Raw genomic sequence first — 24,817 nt, forward strand, 5'->3', positions numbered from 1 at the left:
TTGGAACGCAGCGTACAAGTTGCTTACTCTCCCCGGGATGTGTTAATCAACAGCCAATAGCTTCGTGGAAAACAACCCACGGTAAGACATAAACACTCATACATTTAATCGCGGCGGTGCTTGTTTTACCGGAAAAAAAATAAGTTAGTTTTCTCTCTTTTTATTCTTATCTTGCATGTGTTAGAGTTGGGTTTTATCTATAATGGCTTTTTAACGGCACATCTTGTGGTAGGCTATAGAATTTCCACATTGAACTTGACTCTGGTCTAGGCTAGTCCACATTTGTGTTGATTTGGACAAAACTCATTACAACAGTTGTTTGTTTCGAACAGTTTGTTCCAAAGAACCCGTTCTTCGCCCATCACTGCACATAACACGAGTCTATTGGGTCCTACATTGATCTCACCAAGAAAGCCGGCGCGACCGATAGCTGCCCAGATGCCGCCACAAACTGTACAGGTGTAGGCTGTTTAGACACCGCCGTCACGTCATCCGGCACAAGCTTCCTTGGTCGTTTTTATCAGAAGGATTACGGTTCCCCATTGACTCCCATTGATTCTGACTGACCATTTCGAAGGAAAACGTCAATTATGTGCTCAAACAAACGCCGCTGACATATGACAGTAATCATTTCACTTTGATAATAACCTACATATTTGTCCGACATAATACAGCAAGAATTGCGAAATTTTATCGACGCAACGTGGAGAAACTTAAGGGAGAACAAAAACATTCCACCCGTGACGCATGTTCAATGTAATTCCCCATTGACCCTCGGTCACGAAAAATGGCAGCCGTTATTTCTTCAATGTCAGAGTAATGACATTCAAAATGGTACCTTAAGAATACACCACCATTCATAAAGTAACGAAGTATGAAAAAAAAAAAACAATTCATCACATGGATCACCCAAACGACTTTAAGCAGATTGTCAAGACGCAGCTAAAAAAACGGTAAGAAATGGGTGTTAAATATTCCATGACCACTAGATGGCAGCATGACACAACAAATAAAGCGCACTGCCAAATGAAGGACGGTGCTCCTGCACTTCGGGCCTAAAAGCGGGTGTATTGTATGACCACCAGGTGACGCCATTTCACCGCACCTCGGCCCTCATAGCTGAAGCACAGGTTCTTATATATATGTATATATATACACACACGTGTGTGTGTGTGTGTGTGTGTGTGTGTGTGTGTGTGTGTGTGTATTATCTCTCTCTCTCTCTCTCTCTCTATATATATATGTATGTGTACGTAGCAATACAGAAATAAACATAAAGATCAGGTGTATTCGTCTTTACTGAACTGATTATATATATATATATATATATATATATATAAATTATATATATATATATATATATATATATATATATATCAATACATAAATAAACATCAGGTTTATTCATCTTTACTGAACTGATGTTATTGCTGTATGTAAACACACTTGTGGTGCTACAGTCATATGTGTGTGTGTGTGTGTGTGTGTGTGTGTGTGTGTGTGTGTGTGTGTGTGTGTGTGTGTGTGTGTGTGTGTGTGTGTTATATATATATATATATATATATATATATATACATGTATATATATATATATAAATAAACATATCAGGTTTCTTCATCTTTACTGAACTGATGTTATTGCTGTATGTAAACACACTTGTGGTGCTACAGTCATATGTCTGTGTGTGTGTGTGTGTGTGTGTGTGTGTGTGTGTGTATTATATATATATATATATATATATATATAAATACATAAATAAACATATCAGGTTTCTTCATCTTTACTGAACTGATGTTATTGCTGTATGTAAACACACTTGTGGTGCTACAGTCATATGTCTCTGTGTGTGTGTGTGTGTGTGTGTGTGTGTGTGTGTATTATATATATATATATATATATATATATATGAAGGGTTCAGATGCAAAAGCCTCTAAATCCGTCTGACCACTTTTCTTTTAAATGAGCATTTTGTATCAGGCTCCTATAGGATGTCGCCTACAAATCAATATTTCAGACCAGGAAGAGAATGGTATTTAGTGAGTTTTGAAGCTTAATAATTGAATTAACTTACACTATATGTGAAGAGCATTCACTCACCATCATTATCTATTTTTTGACAAAAAGTGGATTTAGAGGCTTTTGCATCTGAACTCTTCATATATATATATATATATATATATATATATATATATATAAATACATAAATAAACATTTCAGGTTTCTTCATCTTTACTGAACTGATGTTATTGCTGCATGTAAACACACATGTGGTGCTACAGTCATATGTCTCTCTCTGTGTGTGTGTGTGTGTGTGTGTGTGTGTGTGTATTATATATATATATATATATATATATAAATACATAAATAAACATATCAGGTTTCTTCATCTTTACTGAACTGATGTTATTGCTGTATGTAAACACTTGTGGTGCTACAGTCGTGTGTGTGTGTATTATATATGTATATATATATATATATATATATATATATATATAAATACATAAATAAACATATCAGGTTTCTTCATCTTTACTGAACTGATGTTATTGCTGTATGTAAACACTTGTGGTGCTACAGTCGTGTGTGTGTGTATTATATATGTATATATATATATATATATATATATATATATATATATATGTATAGCAATACAGAAATAAACATATGAAGATCAGGTGTATTCGTCTTTACTGAACTGATTATATATACATATATATATATATATATATATATATATATATCAATACATCAATAAACATATCAGGTTTATTCATCCTTACTGAACTGATGTTATTGCTGTATGTAAACACACTTGTGGTGCTACAGTCATATATGTGTGTGTGTGTGTGTGTGTGTGTGTGTGTGTGTGTGTGTGTGTTCAGGTTTCTTCATCCTTACTGAATTGATGTTATTGCTGTATGTAACTTCGTCCAATAATACAGACTTCGGCCAATACTACAGACACTACTACAGACATACATACTACAGACAATACTAGTGTAATACTTGTGAAATCCACTAGCCTACTATGTATACATAGTTTCAAAAGGCAATGGATAAACTTACTCAGATTGTGTGGGTCTTGCTACAAGGTCACACCTCCTGGGATTGTTCTGTTGGAGATTGTGGTCACATCTGGCAAAAAATGTGGGGCTGGACCTCTGACATCTCTTGTAGGCTATAAGTAATAACTACACTGTTGGCTCACAGAATTGCAGACGTGGTGAATCTTACATGATCTATTTCTCTCTTCATGGTGTGACTACCCTACTTCAACGGAATTCAGCCAAATGCTACTACCTATAGCTTAAAGGTATGCTTATTTGCATGTATAGGCTTGAACATAATTTGAGCCTTTTTATTATGCAATGCCATATTGGCATGATAGTGTTTGGAATAGTAGCCTAATTGTGTGCAAAGTTGTCAGATGTAAACCGTCAACAGTATGATGCATGATGCTTGCATGACAAATACTTCACAAAGCAACAGTAATGATTTGAGTGACATTATATTGTTTTGAGATGTTCACCTCATGCAAGCATCATACAAATAGCCTACAAGAGTAAATGGAAAACTCATTGGCATACTTTGTAATGAATGGCTGGATGTAAGGATTCACTCTTCTTTAAGAAGAGTAGGCCTAATGCTCTTCTGTTGGCCATGTTATAGCCTACTGAAATTTGACTATCAAATAGGCCTACTCAGTGCTACACAGTGTGTTGCTATAGGCTATAGGGCTATCTGTGCTGGTGTTATGGAAGTTCACGTCGTTCAAAATGTCGTTACATAATTAAATAGCCTTCTTACAACGTTAAGATCTTCTACCAACGTCATCGAGTGGGTTAATGTCGCACACGCATTGAATGAACGCTTATAACACCACGTAATATATACCTCTATGTTGATGACACCAAATTAGAAGGCTAATAGGCTATTTCCTCCTGATTGCAGAAACATTTGTTTTCTGCTTGTGTGGGCCTGCGCTTCCTTGATCAATTAGGCAGGAAATGATCAGACTGACTGTGTTTCGTGTAGCCTAAACGTTAAAGACCATTGAGCAGCTTATAGGGGCCTATAACATGTTTATAATATAAAACAAAACAAAATAGGTCCACATCAAATTGTGATAGGCTATCTATGCTGGTGGTTACCAATTAGCCATATTGTTGCAGTAAATTGACACAGATAGCCCTATAGCCTATAGCAACACACTGTGTAGCACTGAGTAGGCCTATTTGATAGTCAAATTTCAGTAGGCTATAACATGGCCAACAGAAGAGCATTAGGCCTACTCTTCTTAAAGAAGAGTGAATCCTTACATCCAGCCATTCATTACAAAGTATGCCAATGAGTTTTCCATTTACTCTTGTAGGCTATTTGTATGATGCTTGCATGAGGTGAACATCTCAAAACAATATAATGTCACTCAAATCATTACTGTTGCTTTGTGAAGTATTTGTCATGCAAGCATCATGCATCATACTGTTGACGGTTTACATCTGACAACTTTGCACACAATTAGGCTACTATTCCAAACACTATCATGCCAATATGGCATTGCATAATAAAAAGGCTCAAATTATGTTCAAGCCTATACATGCAAATAAGCATACCTTTAAGCTATAGGTAGTAGCATTTGGCTGAATTCCGTTGAAGTAGGGTAGTCACACCATGAAGAGAGAAATAGATCATGTAAGATTCACCACGTCTGCAATTCTGTGAGCCAACAGTGTAGTTATTACTTATAGCCTACAAGAGATGTCAGAGGTCCAGCCCCACATTTTTTGCCAGATGTGACCACAATCTCCAACAGAACAATCCCAGGAGGTGTGACCTTGTAGCAAGACCCACACAATCTGAGTAAGTTTATCCATTGCCTTTTGAAACTATGTATACATAGTAGGCTAGTGGATTTCACAAGTATTACACTAGTATTGTCTGTAGTATGTATGTCTGTAGTAGTGTCTGTAGTATTGGCCGAAGTCTGTATTATTGGACGAAGTTACATACAGCAATAACATCAATTCAGTAAGGATGAAGAAACCTGAACACACACACACACACACACACACACACACACACACACACACACACACACACACACACACACACATACATATATATGACTGTAGCACCACAAGTGTGTTTACATACAGCAATAACATCAGTTCAGTAAAGATGAAGAAACCTGATATGTTTATTTATGTATTTTGTGTGTGTGTGTGTATTATATATATATATATATATATATATATATATAATACACACACACACACACACACACACAGAGACATATGACTGTAGCACCACAAGTGTGTTTACATACAGCAATAACATCAGTTCAGTAAAGATGAAGAAACCTGATATGTTTATTTATGTATATATATATATATATATATATAATACACACACACACACACACACACACACACACACACACACACACACACACACAGACATATGACTGTAGCACCACAAGTGTGTTTACATACAGCAATAACATCAGATCAGTAAAGATGAAGAAACCTGATGTTTATTTATGTATTGAGATATATATATATATATATATATATATATATATATATATATAATCAGTTCAGTAAAGACGAATACACCTGATCTTTATGTTTATTTCTGTATTGCTACACATACATATATATATATATATATATATATATATATATATAGAGAGAGAGAGAGAGAGAGAGAGAGAGAGAGAGAGAGAGAGAGAGAGAGATAATACACACACACACACACACACACACGTGTATATATATATATATATATATATATATATATATATAATACATATATATAAGAACCTGTGCTTCAGCTATGAGGGCCGAGGTTCGGTGAAATTGCGTCATCTGGTGGTCATACAATACACCCGCTTTTAGGCCCGAAGTGCAGGAGCACCGTCCTTCATTTGGCAGCGCGCTTTATTTGTTGTGTCATGCTGCCATCTAGTGGTCATGGAATATTTAACACCCATTTCTTACCGTTTTTTGAGCTGCGCCTTGACAATCTGCTTAAAGTCGTTTGGGTGATCCATGTGATAAATTGTGTTTTTTTTTTCATACTTCGTTACTTTATGAATGGTGGTGTATTCTTAAGGTACCATTTTGAATGTCATTACTCTGACATTGAAGAAATAACGGCTGCCATTTTTCGTGACCGAGGGTCAATGGGGAATTACATTGAACATGCGTCACGGGTGGAATGTTTTTGTTCTCCCTTAAGTTTCTCCACGTTGCGTCGATAAAATTTCGCAATTCTTGCTGTATTATGTCGGACAAATATGTAGGTTATTATCAAAGTGAAATGGTTACTATCATATGTCAGCGGCGTTTGTTTCAGCACATAGTTGACGTTTTCCTTCGAAATGGTCAGTCAGAATCAATGGGAGTCAATGGGGAACCGTAATACCTATGACAGCAGTGTACCAAGGAAGCTTGTGCCGGATGACATGACGGCGGTTGTTTAGACGGGCCGCCATGGTCTATTGCTGTGTGCTTCAGGAAGGACAAATAGTCCGACGATAGGGCGTAGATCCACAAGCTCAAAGTTCAGTAGTTTATGGGGCACTTACAGGTCTCCTGTTTGTTCTCTTACAGTACATGTCAATAGTGTGCCTTGAATGGGAGTTGGAGGTATCCATCTGGTAACCTATGGCTACATAAGGAGCTATGTTTTCATTATGGTAATCTGCTTCAGGTCATCTTCCATCTTTGTATGGACTAGAAATAAGCAATCTGGCCAATGGTGCAAAATGTGGAAGTGTGTATTTGTCATCGGCTGTTCTTGAGTACGGTTACATGTCGGCAGTCCGACATCCTGCCAGTCCGACATCCCTTTCGTCCGACATGCCGCTATTCAGACATGGTGTTATTCCGACATGCTGCCAATTTGACACATTTTAGTACCCCCATTCCGACAGTTTACAAATCCTATTTTTTTTTCCACGTCAATTTAACGGACCCTATGAGCCCGACGGACGCAAAGTGCGTCAAAAACACACCCATTCTTCTCTGTTACATTGCTCTGCTATTATTAGTCACAGCCAGATGAGACCTATTGCATGAAAGAGCTCAGAACTGGGGCTTTCCAACGACACTAGACACGTGTCTGTACGATCAAGTATGAAAATAAAAATAAAATCATGAATTTAAATAAAAGTATATCATATTTACAGTCTATATTGCTCTGCGTTCAGCCACGCAGCCACTGCTCTCGCTTGAATTACTCCGGGACCAGGTATCGCACAGACATAACACGCATATCAAATGAAAGAGGAGAAACAGAGCTTTCCATTGATACCAAACACATCGATCCTTTTGTGTTATAGAAACAGACGAAGTGACAAACAAATAAGAATCATATAGCTTCGGCTACCGCGACTTTCGTTTGATTTACTCGTGAAACCGTGGTTAAAAAGATACGGCTTGCATGTCAGATAAAAGAGGAGAGCTAGAGCTATCCACAGATACCATATACAACCTTCTAGGCCATAAAACAGACGAAGTGACAGCAAAATAATAACTTAATTTAGCTACACTTAGTCCGCGAATAATGAGACAGAGAAGAAAACTTGCCATCTATAGAACTGCTTTCACTTCCCCGCGTCGTGCACGCAACAGACACGTAACCATATCAAGAAGTCTTCACAATGACATTTTAAATGTGAATCTTTATTATTTTACACAATTGGATATAGTTATGACATTAATAGCCTATTAATGACCTCATGTCGGAATGGCACGTTGTTTGAAAAAAAAGTTAAATACCGCCACTGCGACCATGAAAAAAAAAATGTCGGAGTGGTGGGACTTTCTCCCATAAAGAGACATGCCTCCACTACGACAATTGGACGTCAATGTCGGAGTGCGGGTATGTCGGAATGAACGGCGGTAGCCCTTGAGTACTTCAAACATAGCTAATTTAGCATTATCCACACATTTTAGATCTTGAACATGCAAAAGAGAGATCACCAGCTGGATTGGCATCATCTCCTATTTAATAAGAAACGTTAAAAGGAAATTAAGGATTCAATGGAGACTGGGAGACAAGAAGAGGTGGTAGTTATCAAGTTCCCACTGCCATTTATCAGCAGAGATTGGTGAAAGGGCTCTTTAACACTGTCTGCATGCACGTTTTTGGTTGTGAAAAAACTGTTGAACACTCGAAAAAGAGGGTTAAATTATTTTTTAAAAAAATGACATTTCTACTTTTCTCATCTGTCGATTTATTTATTTTGAGTTTAGTTTACCATTCCCTGTCAGGTCCCATATCAAGTAGCCTATCTAAGCATAATCACTCCTCTGTCCTAGACGCTTTGCCTAAAACCAGGAAATGTTTTGCTTGACCCTGTTCAACAAGTAGCAGCACTCGAAAATGAGAGCTAGGTCTGTTAGCAAATCCAGAATGTACTGTAGGTCTGTAGTTAAATAAGAGGAATGATAGTCAAATGAGAGGAATGACAGTAAGTCAAATGTATTTATAAGGCACAGAAAATACAGTTTACACTGACCAGTCCAAGTGCAAATGAATGATAAGTGAAATGTCACTCCATACAAGGCTTTAATGTAGTTCTGTATGTTGTGCTTCTCATCTAGCCTGGTCCTGACCTTCCCATAATACTACCATTTCATTTCGTATTATGGTCTGGAATTTCTTTGCTCTGAAGCGCTTGCAGGAAGCGGGAAGTAACGCCCAGTGGTTTGAATTGATTGGACAGCTCTCACCCAATCGGCGATAGTTACTCATAACAACATAGCGCAGGCGTTTAACGTCATCGTCACGAGCGCCCTCCCCCTTTCGCCCCCACCAACCCGTCTCTTCGTTTATTGGCTGCTTTCTGGAGGGGGGGCGTTCTGTTACAATTCTACCGAGCAGAATGCTCCACAGAGGAGCACGGCCAGACACGTAGTGGAGGCAATCCTTGGCCGGAAGTACGTGGATGGCTCGCGAGGCTACTTCTCATCCAGCTTAAACTGTTACATTGAGGTTTTTGGAGTAAAAAAACAAGAGTACATGAAGTAGTGTTAGGCTACATTATACATACAAGATTCATAATACAACTTGTATTCAAATGTATGATGGTGTGGTGGGGTAGGCTTGGGTCTAGCCAGACATTTACAATTCATTAATAAATAGGATCACACAATGAGAAAACATGTAACATGGCAGCGAAAAGTAGCATTTTACAAGTTGTATTGTGCATTTTAAACCACACTTTTTTTTTCTTTTTCCTTCCATAGCCACTACAGTGACAATGATGTTACCTAATTGCTAGCCAGCTTCTGCATCTGGGAACATAAAAACAGAGACATTCTGGCCAAACCCACACAGAAAACATGTCTGAACCCGAGTATGGGACGTTGATTATGAACGCTATTGATTCACTAGTGTATATAGGTAAAACCAAAGCAGACTTTGAGAAGATATGTAAAAGGGTAAAGAAACATGGGTTGAACCCAGATCGCACCCGTGCAGAACTGGAGAAACTGGTCCAAGAAAAGAAGGTAGAAATTAAAGACAGCAACGGCTCCATTTCCTACCGGAACGCCGCACATTCGCCGAGAAAACGCCGGAAAAAGAGTGAGGTCACTCCTGACTGCAGTAGTGGCAGCGGCAATTCACAAGGCAAACGTGCCACTTTCAGCGACAATGACAACAACGACAGCATAGACAGCTTCATGGATGAAGAGGACTATGGAGACAAGGAACCGGAACCTATGGGGCCTACGCAGAACCTTCACCCCCAAACCCCAATACAACCCCTTGCCACAGCCACTGTGTTAGAAAATACAGGAGGCTTCGCCACACGTAAGACACACACACACACACACACCTTGACCACAGGTGTACACACGCATACAGACAAACCAACGCTTATAGCATTTATCAGAGGTGTGTTCACCTGTCACAGGGAACAACAGGAACAGGTGTTCACGTCTTGCATAAGCTGTAGTGCAGCAACACAGGTAAAGATGGGCTAGTAAGCTACAAAACACTGTCTTGAGACCTCATGCAGAGACCTTATGCTAGTGGAGACCTTAGCAGAGGGTTACTGATAATGGCTTATCCAGAAAACTTCAGGAGTAACAGCTGAGTTTTAGAAACAATATATTTTTTTATTATCGAGTTGACTTTTCAGAGAGAGAGAGAGAGAGAGAGAGGGAGAAAGAGAGTCCACATGAAACACTAAGGAATGGAAATCCCGACGCGCCCACAACAGTCCACAACAGTCCCCAGTCTGGAGAGAGCGAGAAATAGAACAATACACTGTCAGTTCCTAAAGATCTCTCAAATGTTTATGGCGGGTATATTTAATGATCAGCCTGAAGAGACTGGATTGGAAGACATACAGTACTGTACTATTTGATTTTATGCCGTATTCTATTATACCTTTTGTCAAGTCTCATATCAGATCAGGAAGGGTTATAAATGAATTCATGTTCACTGGATGGATGTATGATGTACAGTATGTAACCTTCTCTCTAATGAGATGTTTGGAAAATTAGACATGCTCAAGTTCTGGCTCAGGCTTTGTCATTCAGGAGCGGAAACTTGAAATAAGACTTCTTTATTAGCCCATCCCTCCTTAGAATTGAGTTAAATTTTTGAGTTTGTTTTCTTGTGTTTCTTAATTTCCTTAAACAAAATACCCAGTCTTTTGTCTCAGCTCAAGATTAATATAATAATCCAATCTTCTCACAGCACTGATATCAGATTGATTTATCCCTTTTCTCCAGAATAGGTGCAGTGTTGTTGGCTCATAACACTAAAATCATTATCCTTCCTCTTTTCTTGCAGCAACAGCTAGTCACATCTGTAAATTTTGCGGGAAGCAGTACAAGTACTTCAAGTCTTACCAGGAGCATGTAGCTATACATCAGTCCCAAGGTATGTGTTTTAATATACCGCCTGTGACAAAATGGTCATTTCAGTTTGGTTGGTGTGATTGTCCCATCTGATTTGTTAATGTGAAATGTTTGTCTTCTCACAGATGCAGCCATTCAGTCACCGTGTTCACAGCAGACAGAGAATGTCAAGAAATTCACCACAAGCCACTCTGATCGCAGGCCTCCAGGTAAGGCACGCTACTGTACATGTGTGTTACAGTATACAATTTATACATCATTGGCCCTTTGTTCACTAAATGCCCATACAGTACACTGACCTACTTTCACATAGATGTTCAAGTGCCTAGTGCTGTAGCTACCCCACACATACAGTACCATTGTAATCTTATGAAAATGGCTGAAAAACACAACCTCCCAAATATGCAACCCCAAATCAGAAAAAGTTGCGACGTTGTGGAAAACGCGAAGAACAACAGCAACAAAAAAAAAAAAAAAACAGAATGTGATATACAAGTCTCGTAAATCCATATTTGTAGACAATCAAATAAAGCGTATACCGGGGACAGCTCTGTCGTGGTTGATGAACAAAAAACACTTAATTTGATGTGTTTTAATACAGAAAAAGAGCCTATAGGGTAAATTTTCGCTGGAGTTACGCTTTAAAATGTTTACAGAGGTTTACAGAGTGATGAATACCCCTATATCTTTGCTTCTAAAATACCCTGCCTCTCTGGGATTTCCTTTTTCATGCCCAATATTGTTGCCAGCTATCCTAATTAGTTGTGAAACTTTCCTGCTATTGTTTTCTTTATCACTACCCAACTTTTCCAGAATTTTGTTACGCCTGTCCCAACTGTTTTTAGGAAACATGCTGCTGGTATCAAATTCAAAATGAACATACTGTATTTTCCATGAAATAGTCAAATTTGTATTTTCAACATTTGATATGTTGCCTGTGTCCTGTTTGTACATTGCAACTAAATATGAGTTTAAAGGGATATTTCACATTTGGAGAATAATACTCATTTTCCACCTCCCCATTGAGTTAAGTAATTGATTGATTTTTGCCTCTCTCCACTTCATCCAGCCGTTCTCTGAGTTTGGTGATACCAGTTTTAGCCTCAGCCTAGCATAGCTCATTGAATCGGATTAGACCATTAGCCTCTCGCCTGTTAGCATCATGTTTAAAAGTGACTAATATTTCTGGTAATTTTCCTACTTTGTCGTCTCTCAAGTTACCGGAAATTTTAGTCACTTTTAAATGTGATGCTAGCAAGCGAGATGCTAAGGTCTAATCCGATTCAATGATCTATGCTAGGCTGGAGCTAAAAGTAGGGATGGGCAGAACAAGGCTTTGTGAAACAACGAAGCGTTCGAAGCAATTTCGCCGGAATTGTGACGAGGTTTCGAAACAATCTGAAACGTGCATCTCCATGCTGACATCTAGTGGCCAGTTTTACTAACATCACATTTTGACGCTGAAGCTCCACTGTTTCAGACAGAGAATATAAATAGCTGTCATTTTACTTTAGGTAACGATACTAGTAATGTGGCTCATGGCGTAGTTGCGTGCCATCAATGCTGGCGACCGGAGTTCGATTCCCCGTAGACAGGCTACCTTACATTATGTTGTTTTGAAAGTTCGCCAGAAAAAAATGGCATTTTATTAACAACTCCCCATATATTTGTTTAACTTCCACTGTGGCATCTAGTGGCGCTATGAATGTTTTGCGTTTCACCAACACGATGATTATACAAATCCCATGTGTGACGAATAGGATATTGTCCTTCTTAAATGAAACCAAGTGGTGGTGCAGTGCTAACTCTCTCGCCTACTGTATCAAACTGTCGACCTGGGTTCAATTCCCGTCAGGCACGATTTATAGCTTATTGACTGAATTCAGTCGTATAATATATGTTTTCACTTAGCACATTTTGGCATTCTCTGCTAATTGCAACACCTGGGGATTTTATTTATATTTCAAAGCATACCTCTATTCAGTGTTCGAATGGCTTTTAAGCATTTTGGGGCTTTGTGTTTTAGTTTAACCAGCTGTCAGGTAGCTGGCGCGCTAGAAACCAGAGTGAAACACTACAAAGCCTGTGGTCACGTGACACGGGCGTTTTTGAACCACATTTCGAAACACTGTCCGAAACACTTGCGCTTCGGAAGCTCGACACTGTTCTGAAACGTCAGCTTCGAGCGTCACATCCCTATTCCCTAGCTAAAAGTGGTATCGCCAGACTCAAAGAATGGCTCGATGAACTGGAGAAAGGTAAAAATCAATTGTTCAACTCAAGGGGAGGTGGAAAATGAGTGTAATTCCCCAAATAGTGGAATATCCCTTTAAGAGATTTGCAGATTATTACTTTCTGTTTTCATTCACATTTTACACAACGTCCCAACTTTTTCTGTTTTATGGTTGTAGTATGTGCATTTTTTGGTTTCGGAGCCTGGGATCACTATGTGTTTTGTTGTGGTTGTGGTTGTTGTTGTTGTTGTTGTTGTTGTTGTTGTTGTTTCAGTGTATTCTTCATGATGTCAAGTATGACGTGTGGATTGTTATTTATTTACATTCTGTCATGACTTTATATTTGTGTACCATGTCTCATAGAAGTGACGCTCATAGCTCCTTAAGACATGCTGTGTTGTCTTTGCATTCCTTTTCACAGGATCAGAGCTGAGGATTGTGCTGCTGGGGAAAACTGGAGTAGGAAAGAGTGCAACAGGAAACACCATTCTGGGGAAACAGGCATTCAATGAAGATTTCATTTTTCACCCTGTCACTTCAGTTCCTGCAAGTGAGACTACCAATGTATTTGGGAGACAGATCACAGTGATCGACACCCCAGGACTACTTGGTACGTCTAAGACAGCAGCTGAGCTGGAAAGTGAGATAGAGAAGTGTATTGATTTGTCGGTTCCTGGGCCTCATGCTTTTCTGATAGTGATCAGACTGGGAGTGTTATTCACAGAGGAGGAGAGGAACGCAGTGCATTGGATCAAGGGTAAGTTTAGCAAGAGAGCCGCACACTTCACCATGGTTCTTTTCACTCATGAAGATATCCTGAAGGGTAGAACAGTGGAAAATGTTCTAGATGAAAAGGTCCAGACCTTGATAGACAGCTGTGAGGGTGGATATCACACCTTCAATAATGCCCAGAGAGAGGACAAGACTCAGGTGAAGAAGCTTCTGGAGAAGATAGACACCATGGTGGAAAACAACGACGGAGAATACTACACAAACAAGAAATACCAGGCTGTGATCAGACATCAGAGATCAGAGATCAGAGAAGACGAAAAGGCAGATAAGAGTAAGTCACATATACAGTAAAGCATTTCACAACAGCAGTTGGTGGATAATAAAGGGACACATTATCTGTCAAATTCTCTAATCCGATGAATGTTAGCTACAGGGCATCAGAATTATGAAATGCCATTGTGGGAATTAAGAGCATCACAGTTTGGTTGTTAAGTCTGACTAATAATGTTGAATTGTTTCAACACCTGCGCATGAACAAATGCAGATAGATCAAGAATAGACAAAAGTAACGGTATCAATATGGTCTTCCATAGAGAGAGCCCTTCATGAAAGTTCGTCAACAGTGAACCTACCCAAAGAGAAGGTGAGTTTATAATAATTTTACAAATCGTTCAAAAGATGGGCCTATATGTTCTGCATGAGTGAAATGCTTTTACACATACGTAAGGGATAACGGCCGACGAGGTGACCGGTTCGATGGAAATAATGGCTAGGCGGAGGTCTAGAGTTACCTCTGCCGTGCCATTATTTCCATCGAACCGGTCGACCTCGAAGGCCGTTATCCCGCTTATCTCCCGTTTGTATTCATAACCTGTATATTTAGAACATAGTTTTATTCCGCCGTTGCGTCCGTTAACATCGCTAAAACTGTCTTGACTGTGGGACTAATTTCCGCCACATATCAACTTTCTACTTGCAGGACAAAACTGCCGTTACTAGTTCTAAATGGATGGTTGCTATGGCCAAAGGCCAGTCGTTAGTTCTAAATGGCTGGTTGCTACGGCCAAAAGCCAGTCGTTAGTTCTATCTCTCCCGTTGTCAAGCGGGCATATCCCAGGATTCTGATTAACTTTAACTTTGAAAGATCGCTACTTTTGTAGCCTAAATGGCATCAAACTAGCTACAATCCACCTCCGTCATATGCTACAATGTTACTATGGTTCTGCACATCTGTATTTCAGCTTGGATGCAACGTGACAGTTCATTTAAACTTCGCAACGAGTTTGGCGAATTAATATTCAAGTGTGATACGGGAACTACTTCATAGGTAGCAGGTTATACGAAGTTAATGGCCACCCCATCAGCCAATCAGAGAAGAGAATTCCATTGTTGAGGGAGATAATTGTTCATATACTGTATTTAGTTGCTAAAAATTATGAATTTCACAGTTTTTTTTATTTGATCTTATGAAGATATTTATTAAATGCTTAATGTAAATTAAACATAATTAAACAATGTATTTGCATTATGCTGGTCCTGAATCCAACTTTGTTTTGTTGTTCAGAATCACACCCTAGAGGAGAGAAAGAAGCCGTCTGTACAACGTGTGAAGCCTACTGTCAGTAGTACACAGCATGAAGGAAAATCCGTCCACACAGGTTCAACTAGCAACAATGGAGAGGTAATCTGTCTGTCTGTCTGTCTGTTTGTCTCATTGCACAAACATTCATTTGCAGTATGGCAAGTTCAAGTGGGGATATTGCCGTGGCTCGGCTGTCATCAATATGCATGCTGTAAATCCATTCCTATTTCCATGTATGCAGTTGGATGGCATAGTCAATTAGTACTACAATACAGTCAATTATGACAATCATTGTCAAACGTCTGTTCTCATCACTAGCCACTCGAGAGAGCAACATTGTTCTTTTTTCTAATTATTTTCATATTTTGGCAATTTCTCCAGGGTGCAAAGCGTCCCAGAATGTCTTCTCCCTCCAACACAGAAGCAACTACATCGGGACTCCCACAAGCCAACCAGTCCCCTGCTAAGAGACATTACGCCACAGGTATGAATAGCTTTTTTGAACACTTTGCTGATACAAACACATCAGATATGATCTAGTCTAGGGGCCAATCCAGATTTTGGTACCACCTCAAGTAGGCAAACATACGTGCCCAGATAGAAGTAACCAGCATGTCAGGATCAATAGAAAAAACATTGATATGTTTTAATCACTCAAGAGATTTCATCATTCTAAACTGATTGATTGTCTCCACTATAGCTATGCTAGAAATGGACCCAGGGCATAGAAATGAGTGTTCCAATAATCTGAGTTGGAGGCTAAATGTATTATCTGAAAAATTAACCTTATTATAATAAAACAAGCGTCTTAACCCAGCATGTACTCCAGCTCAATTGAACACGTCCTTGGGCACAATGATCTTGTGTCAGATAAGGTCTGCTCTTGCTAATGTTGTAAAGGACGAACCAACATGATTTTGCAATTGAGGCTGAATGCTCAGAGAAGTTAACCCTATGAGCCCGACGGATGCGAAGTGCGTCAAAAAACACACCCATTCTTCTCTGTTACATTGCTCCGTGATTATTTGTCACAGCGAGATGAGATGAATACTGCAAAGCAGTACCGGGGCTTTCCAACGGGACTGGATACTTGTCTGTACGATCAAGTATGAAAATAAAATAAATCATGAAGTTAAATCACAGTATATCATATTTACAGTCTATATTGCTCTGCATTCACCCAGGCATCCAGCACTCTCGCTTGAATTACTCGAGTGCCCGGCATTGCACAGACATGACACGCATATCAAATGAAAGAGGAGAAACAGAGCTTTCTGTTGATACCAAAGACATCGATCCTTTTGTGTTATAAAAACAGACGAAGTGACAAACAAATCATAATGTCATATAGCTTCGGCTACCATTACTCTACGCTATCAGAACGATATGGCACACATGTCAGATGAAAGAGGAGAGTTAGAGCTATCCACAGATACCAAATACAACCTTCTAGGCCATAGAACAGACAAAGTGACAGCAAAATAATAACTTCATTTAGCTCCACTTACCCCATGTTTTTGTGTGGCATAATAGCCTATGTTCATAATCCAACGTTATCATGTGTTTCTCTATGGCAAGTCACGTTCATAATATGGTTGAGATCCTAGCAAACTCCTGTATGGTATCCAATTCAAGACTCATATTGCATCCAAATTTGTTTGACAAATAAACACTTTTTTGCCTTTACTTTGTTCATTGCAATGCAGTAAAAATATTATAGAGAATCATCATCTGTGCACGTCATGTGTGCTACCACGCAAACAAGTCAGGTCAGATCAGCTAGTGTCACAAATATGGAGCGCAAAAAGTGTCAAAAAGTCATTTCTCATCACTAAATAAAAATGGCCATTTATTTCTGGAAGGCACACACCACATATTTCTTACAGTGACCAGGATAAATGCTTCTAACTAGAGGTAGTGAAAATGCCCTTAAAACAGCTTAGGGCTCATAGGGTTAAGTTGGTCATAAATTATGACACCCAAGTTACGTGCCAAACTATAGTTGAAGTCACTGGATGGCTGGATGTTAGGATAGCTTTTTAAACTGGAAACACCAACTCGGTTCCTGTAATGCACTGCACTGATCAGACTTTGCAGAGTGCGGTCATGACCATTGCTGTTACACCAGGATACTCTCACTGGTACAGCGGTAGAAGTTGGTCAGTATTGCACCGTCCATTCCAAACTTTTGCAGATGCCAAAGAAAGTAGAGCCACTGTCTTGCTCTTTTTGTGACCATACCTAGATGGTGTGACCAGCTCAGATCCTTGCTGTTTCAAGGAATCTTAAAAAGCAATACGCTTTGCCGGAGCTATGCCCGGAAATAGTTCCAAATCTAATTTGGTCTAGTAAATCCCTTCGTGCTAATTTGTATTGATATTTTACTCGATGTGAATGTACAGGTTACGAGAAATGTTTAGAAAAAATCTGATATTTTAATATTTGATTAACTTTTGCAACGACATGCTAGCTGGCCACACCGGAATACAGCGACTACGCTAAGCTAAAGCTAACCGGGCGCGTTTCTAGATTAGGACAATGGCCGGGTCGGCTACAAAACGCTTTGACTCACTTATCCAACTCTAGGGACTGCGGGGAGTGACCCAATTTCACCTGGGGGTGGCGTATTCCTTTAAGCAGCTGACTCTCTCCACTGCTGTGCCCTCAATGTAGATGGGTGTGTTCTCCCCTCCCTGCAGACTCTTGTTGTCCACCATCATCAGCTCCTTGGTTTTGCTGACATTGAGCAGGTTGTTGTTCTGGAACCAAGATGTCATGGTTCAGATAACAGTGTTAATTATTTTTGTATTTTCATGTGAATTTGAAGAGCAACACACTTCACAGTGTACAGAGATCCCTACCACGAGCAGAGAGACAACAGTGCAGGGTAAGTTTAAAGATGTCTGACTGTGTATCAGACATACTAGAATCAAACAAATAATTTGGTTCATATGTGATTATGCAATAATGGGCTGATAATTCTCTTTCTGGATCCAACCGGCCACTTGTTTTTCATACTGTATATAGTAAGTAAGGGATAACGCACCGTTCGATTTTACAAAGTTAATGCACATTCTAGATGGTAAAACAGCCTGACGCGAAGCGGAGGAAAAGTGCAATGACTTTGTATAATTCAACGGCGCAAAGTCCATTATCCCGCTTGTTCCACTGTTGCCACTTGCATTGTGTTCATTTCCGGTTATGATTTAAACATTTTAATCGCTAGAGCTGTCTTGTTTGTAGAACTACTTTTCCTAGACACATTTCAACTCATTTCTGAACTTGCAAGACAAACTGCCGTTACTAGTTCTAAATGGATGATTGCTATGGCCAAAGGGCAAAGGCCAGTCAGTCGTTAGTTCTAAATGGATGGTTGCTACAGCCAAAATCCAGTCGGTAGTTCTATCTCTCCCGTTGTCAAGCGGGCATATCCCAGGATTCTGATGAACGTTAACTTTGAAAACATTGCTATTTTACCTAGCGTACTGCCATTTGCCATATGCTACAATGTCACTATTTTCTGAGCGTCTGTATTTCAGCTTGGATGCAAGGTGACAGTTCATTTAAACTTCAAAACAAGTTTGGCGAATTAATATACAACTGTGATACGGCCAACAAATCGGAACTACTTCATAGGTGTGCAAATGACATACAGTTAATGCACCCCCTTCTAGAAAGCAGGACAATGGGGAATTCAACCAAGCCGTGGAATAAAATAAACTATTTATTATCGCTGTTCAGAGTAGCCTTTAAGAAAATCCTTCTGTACTCACTAATACAATCCTATTTTAAAATCCTGGGCGTTACCCTTGATTGGATCATCTGACTGTGCACAGCTAACAATTACTTTGTTATTTGTAAGTTAACCGGTTTTGTTTTACCCTCACTAAAACGGAGGTGATAGTGACAAGGTTTATAAGTTTTCAAAACCAGCTGACAGCGCTAAGAAACATTTTTGATGAAAAAACTGTGGGGCCTGTGACATCGGACATAACCAAATAGTTAGAACTGATTATTTCATGGCATACATTTATAAGTTTTTCATCATAGCTTCATAGGAATTGAGTTGCTCTGCTGATACAGAACTGAATGTTTGGTTTCCAAAACAATAAACATTTTAGGCAAGGAAGGTCTGCAGCACTCTGAATAGCCTTGTAATAATGGGCTGATAATTCTCTTTCTGGATCCAACAGGCCACATGCTTTTCATAGACAAGTTTTGGTGAAAAAGCTGTAGGGTCCGTGACGTTGGACATAACAACCCAATAGTTAGAGCTAGATATTTCATAGCATACTCTTCTTCCATTTATTAGCTTGTCATCATATCTTAATAGGAATTGACATGCCCTGCTAATGCAGAACTGAATGTTTTGGTATCCAAAACAATAAACATTTTAGGCAAGGAAGGTACACACAGGAACGGTGCCCATTATGCATTTATTTTTCCTAGTTGACATGAAATCAGTTGTTGTTAGTCGCTGTTGTCAGAGTCGGGGAGGCAGTTTTTGAAAACAAGGATTTTAACTAATGAAAAATGTATAACAATTAGATTTAAATTTCATGTTGTCCTAAATGCGTTTGTGTTCTCTCAGACACATCACACATTGCAATGGCCTCAGTAAGTCAATTGCTGCGAGAAACATTGTACAACTTGTCTAAATCCGACTTCAAGAGGTTCAAGCATATGTTGAAAGAGAATTCTCAAATCTCCTGGAGTAAACTGGAGAAAGTTGACCGTGATGACGTTGTGGACCAAATGAAGCAGTGCCTTGTGGAAAAGTGTGGTGAGGTCATGATTGACATCTTAAGGAAAATGGCCAAGAACAAGATGGCCAAGGACTTGCAGAGGAACCTCAAGAAAGGTAACAAACTCATTGTACAGCATGTGTTTCAGTGCATATATTTACTGAATACTACTCTACTCTTTTCATATGTTTTAAATGTGTCTCTCTCTCTCTCTCTCTCTCTCTCTCTCTCCTGGTCTAGGCAAAGTGATTGATGAGGTCAAGATGACTGTCACTGGAGATAATGGAGGTAGGCAGCAAGGATGGTGTAATTATTGTTAGTGGTTTCACCATTGGGTCCAGTGGCACTTTCTCACAGACTAACTCCTTTATTTACTTGAATATTATATGCATTTGACAGTTTATTTATTGCATATTTGTTTGCTTATTTGTTAAGTCATTTATTTACTCCGTCTCAAAACAGATGCAAATGTGGATTCTGCAGAAGAGAGACTTTCAAATGTCTTGAAGGACAAAATGAAAAGAAAAGTCCAGTATATCATGGAAGGCAATGACAATAGACAGAATAAGAAGCTCCTAAACCAAATCTCACAAAAGTCTACATCACTGAGGGAGAAACCAGGGTTGTTAATGAGCATGAAATCACCCAGATAGATTCAGCTACCAAGATGCAGTCAAGACATGGTATAGAAATTGAATGCAACAATCTTTTCCAAGATGAAGGCACCAGGACTGTGTTGACCAAAGGGAATGCTGGCATAGGGAAAACAGTTTGTGTGCATAAGTTTATTCTTGACTGGGTCGACGGAGAAGCAAACCACAACATCAAGTTCATCTTTGTCCTACCATTTCGGGAGCTCAGTTTACTTACAGGAGAATTTAGTTTTCATGAAGTTCTTGTTGAGTTCCATCGAGAACTTAACAGTCTTAACAATCCAGATATCTACGACAGCAATACAACTCTCTTCATTCTTGATGGCCTGGATGAAAGCAAATTTCCTTTGAACTTTTCCAAGAAGATGGTAGCAGACATGCAAATGTCCACCACAGTGGATGTTCTAATCACAAGCCTCATTAAAGGGAAGCTGTTTGAGTCTGCTCTCCTTTGGATAACCTCACGGCCAGCCGCTGTTACCCAAGCTCTGTTAACACATGTTGACCAGATAACAGAAGTCCGAGGTTTCAATGACCAACAGAGAGAGGAGTATTTCCACAAGAGAATCAGTAACCCTACTCTGGCTAACACCATTATTTCACATATCAAGACATCACGCATCCTCTACATCATGTGCCACATCCCTCTGTTCTGTTGGATCACTGCAACAGTTTTCCAGAAAATGCTTGCTCAGGGAGGCAGCTGTGAAATTCCCAAGACCCTTACCAGCATGTATTGCCACTTCCTGCTCATCCAGACTGACAGAACACACAAAAAGTCCCTTGATGCAAGTGAAATGGACTGGCAGAAACTTCCAGAGTGGAACAGTGTCATTTTGAAAGTTGCCAAGCTAGCTTTTACACAACTGGACAAGGACCGAGTCATTTTTAGCGAAGAGGACCTTAAGGAATGTGGAATTGGCGCCAATGATTCTCTTGTCTCTGGGATGTGCACAGAGATCTTGAAGGAGGAATCTGACCGTTACAACATCAACTTGCATGAGAAGATGTACTACTTTGTGCATCTTAGCATCCAGGAGTTCCTTGCTGCCTTCTTTGCATTTCACTGCTATTTAAGCAAGAACCTGAAGCCTATTAAGAATTTTCTGGCTCAGAAGAACAAACCTATGCCTGATGATTTGACACTGGACAAATTGCTAAAAATGGCAGTCAACAAAGCACTGGACAGTAAAAATGGTCACTACGACCTGTTTGTCAGATTTCTTCATGGCATCTCACTGGAGTCCAATCAAAGGATTTTAGGTGGCCTCCTGCCCCGTGTAGAGTCTGATCAAGAAACCATGGGACGAATCATCAGCAACCTCAAGAAAGTACAGAGGAGGAATATCTCAGCAGAAAGGTGCCTGAATCTCTTCCACTGCCTCAGTGAAATGAATGACCGTTCGCTCCACGAGGAAGTCCAGGGATTTCTGAATTCAGAGAATTCAGGCCCAGGCAAAATGTTGTCACTGGCACATTGTTCTGGACTAGCCTACACACTTCAGCTCTCTGATGATGTTCAGGAAGAGTTTGACTTGAAAAAGTACAACACCTCTGACGAGGGTCGCAAGAGACTGGTTCCAGCTGTGAAAAACTGCCGTAAGGCCGTGTGAGTGACTCAATTAAATATTGTTGTGCACTGACTGAAACGTTAGGTTATATTATATGAGAAAAAAAAGTAGTAGTAATAGTAGTAGTAGTACTAATATTTGTAATGGTATTTGCAGTAAAATGAAATTCATATGGTGCCTTCCAACAGACTTGCTGGCTGTAAACTCACAGAGAGCTCCTGTGACATTGTGGCCTCAGCATTACAGTCTGCAGACTCAGCGCTGAGAGAGTTGGACCTGAGTGACAACGATCTTCAGGATTCCGGGATTGAGATTCTCTGTTCTGGACTGAAAAGTACAAACTGTAAACTGGAGAAACTGAGGTAACAAGAAGAAATAATCTGTGAACATGTCTTACCATGTTTCTCAAGTTTACAATTTGCAATTATTTAATTATGCGCATATCAGTTTTTAAATGTTTCACCGTATACATTTGTTGAATTACAGTAAGTGTCTTTGTGTAGAGTTCTAGGATACATCCAGAATTTCCCATTGGCAATCTAGATTTGCATACAAATTCAATGTAATTACCCACTTTGTAAGTATTCTAGAGAAGAAAGGGGGCAATCACTACAGAACATTACTTTTATTACACAATGTTAAAACATATCCTATTGTACTGTGTGTCCCTATCTAGATTATCTTGCTGTGGGATCACAAAGAAAGGCTGTGAAGCATTGGCCTCTGCTCTGGATTCCAATCCTTCTTACCTGAGAGAGCTTGACCTGAGCCGCAATTACCCAGGGACAGAGGGACGGGCCATACTCTCTAAATGGCTGAAACCAGGGTTTGCAATAAGGTGAAGAAAGAGGCTGTTTTCTTGTTAACCAGTGTTATCTGTTTGTAAAACTATAAAAGAATAATACAAGATAGCTTGTAACCGCTATCCCCCCTTTAAGGAAGGAGTCTGTATGTTGTTAGCCAGTCATGTGACTACAAAACTGCAGTAGAAGAATACTACTGTGGCCTGAAAAATACTTTCTGGTTTTTTTCTTATAGTTTTGACAATGAAGCAGAATACTGGTTGAAGTCCGGACTACGTAAATGTGAGTGACCATCCAATTCATGCTTCTGTTTTGGATATAGGTCTTCCTGGGCTATATGATTAGGTTATTATTAGCCTATTGGCAAAATAATCACAATAATGATATTTTCTGTTATCATTTTTCACTAATCTTAACCTTAATTTGATATACTTAGCCTCAAGTAACCTTAAACTTAAAATAACTGATAATTACTGATAATTACTTTCTCAGATCCCTGCAAAATCACTTTAGACCAAAACACAGCCCACAAAAAGCTAAGTTTGAAGAACCAAAAGGTTAGTGTGGAAAAGCAGGACCAGACGTATCCAAATCACCCTGAGCGATTCCAGCACTGTCAGCAGTTCCTTTGTACTGAGGGCCTGACCGGAAAAGCCTACTGGGAAGTGGAATGGAGTGGACGTGCTGCAGTTGGTGTTGCGTACAAGAGTATTCGCAGGGACAGAAAAGATGAGAGTAGGATCGGATGCAATGACAAGTCCTGGTGTCTGGAGCAATTCATCAACTCATCCAAAGCCAAGTACAATAACAACACTGAAGACATCTCTACTTCTCGCTCTAAGTCTGGGCGACTGGGAGTGTTCTTGGACTGGCCAGGTGGAACTCTGTCCTTCTACAATATCTCCTCAGGGGCACTGACCCACCTGCACACATTCCGTGCAAGATTTGTTGAACCTCTTTACCCAGCGTTTGAGGTTTCAGAGAGTGTTACTCTCAAAGAGACAGGTTAGCGAGATCTAAAATGATTTGCTGTAATACAGTTACTATTGAATTACACAGATATATATACATTACCATTGATGGCCAAGGTGTAGTCAGGCTGCCAGCATGTTTTAAAGATTGTGTATAAATATTGGATTTTACCAGCTTTATCTACCATACATTATCAGATATGTTCTACTGTTTTTGTACCTGTGATCATACTAATGACTTTAAGCTCTTTGCAAGTTATTTTTTATTGCCTGTGTCAACAGTTTAGTGATACTTACATTAATCCTTACATCAAAGTCAAATGTATTTGTATAGCCCATTATCATACACAGTTGTTATTCAACACATTGATTTCTACCAGTTTTTGGTCTTCCAGAGAATTTGTTTTTATTTTATTTTTTTTAAATTCTTTGTAGGCCTACTACATATCTGAAATGCACATCCCTGAAAATTCCAATGCATATAACAAAAAATCAATAAATCAATAAAAAGACAATACTTTGCTTATGTGGGAATTAATATGAGACAGGTGTCACACATGTTTGGTTTGAGGCATTAATACATCTTGAAGTGGAGTACACACTTAGTCATATTGAATGAAAAATCTATTGATTTGAATGCAGA

At 39.4% G+C, this 24,817-nt stretch overlaps 2 protein-coding genes across 2 annotated transcripts; both read left to right on the forward strand.

Annotated features, from left to right (window-relative positions):
• zgc:171452 (uncharacterized protein LOC100126110 homolog) lies at positions 1-20,829 on the forward strand. The gene is made up of 12 exons (XM_062539874.1): positions 1-81; positions 9,258-9,825; positions 10,816-10,905; positions 11,009-11,092; positions 13,539-14,180; positions 14,443-14,492; positions 15,414-15,530; positions 15,813-15,915; positions 18,259-18,318; positions 20,023-20,292; positions 20,417-20,464; positions 20,639-20,829. Exons 2-12 carry the CDS (start codon positions 9,354-9,356, stop codon positions 20,827-20,829), a joined length of 2,127 nt encoding a protein of 708 aa, XP_062395858.1. The 5' UTR covers positions 1-81; positions 9,258-9,353.
• On the forward strand, positions 20,716-24,642 carry LOC134084403 (NACHT, LRR and PYD domains-containing protein 3-like). Its single transcript, XM_062539872.1, has 5 exons — positions 20,716-22,438; positions 22,589-22,762; positions 23,077-23,238; positions 23,439-23,485; positions 23,696-24,642. The coding sequence occupies exons 1-5, from the start codon at positions 20,844-20,846 to the stop codon at positions 24,211-24,213; spliced, it is 2,496 nt and encodes an 831-aa protein (XP_062395856.1). The 5' UTR covers positions 20,716-20,843; the 3' UTR covers positions 24,214-24,642.
• The last annotated feature ends 175 nt before the right edge of the window (positions 24,643-24,817 follow it).

The sequence above is a fragment of the Sardina pilchardus genome, chromosome 1, assembly GCF_963854185.1.
Source record: "Sardina pilchardus chromosome 1, fSarPil1.1, whole genome shotgun sequence".
In the NCBI taxonomy this organism is placed as follows: Eukaryota; Metazoa; Chordata; class Actinopteri; order Clupeiformes; family Clupeidae; genus Sardina; species Sardina pilchardus.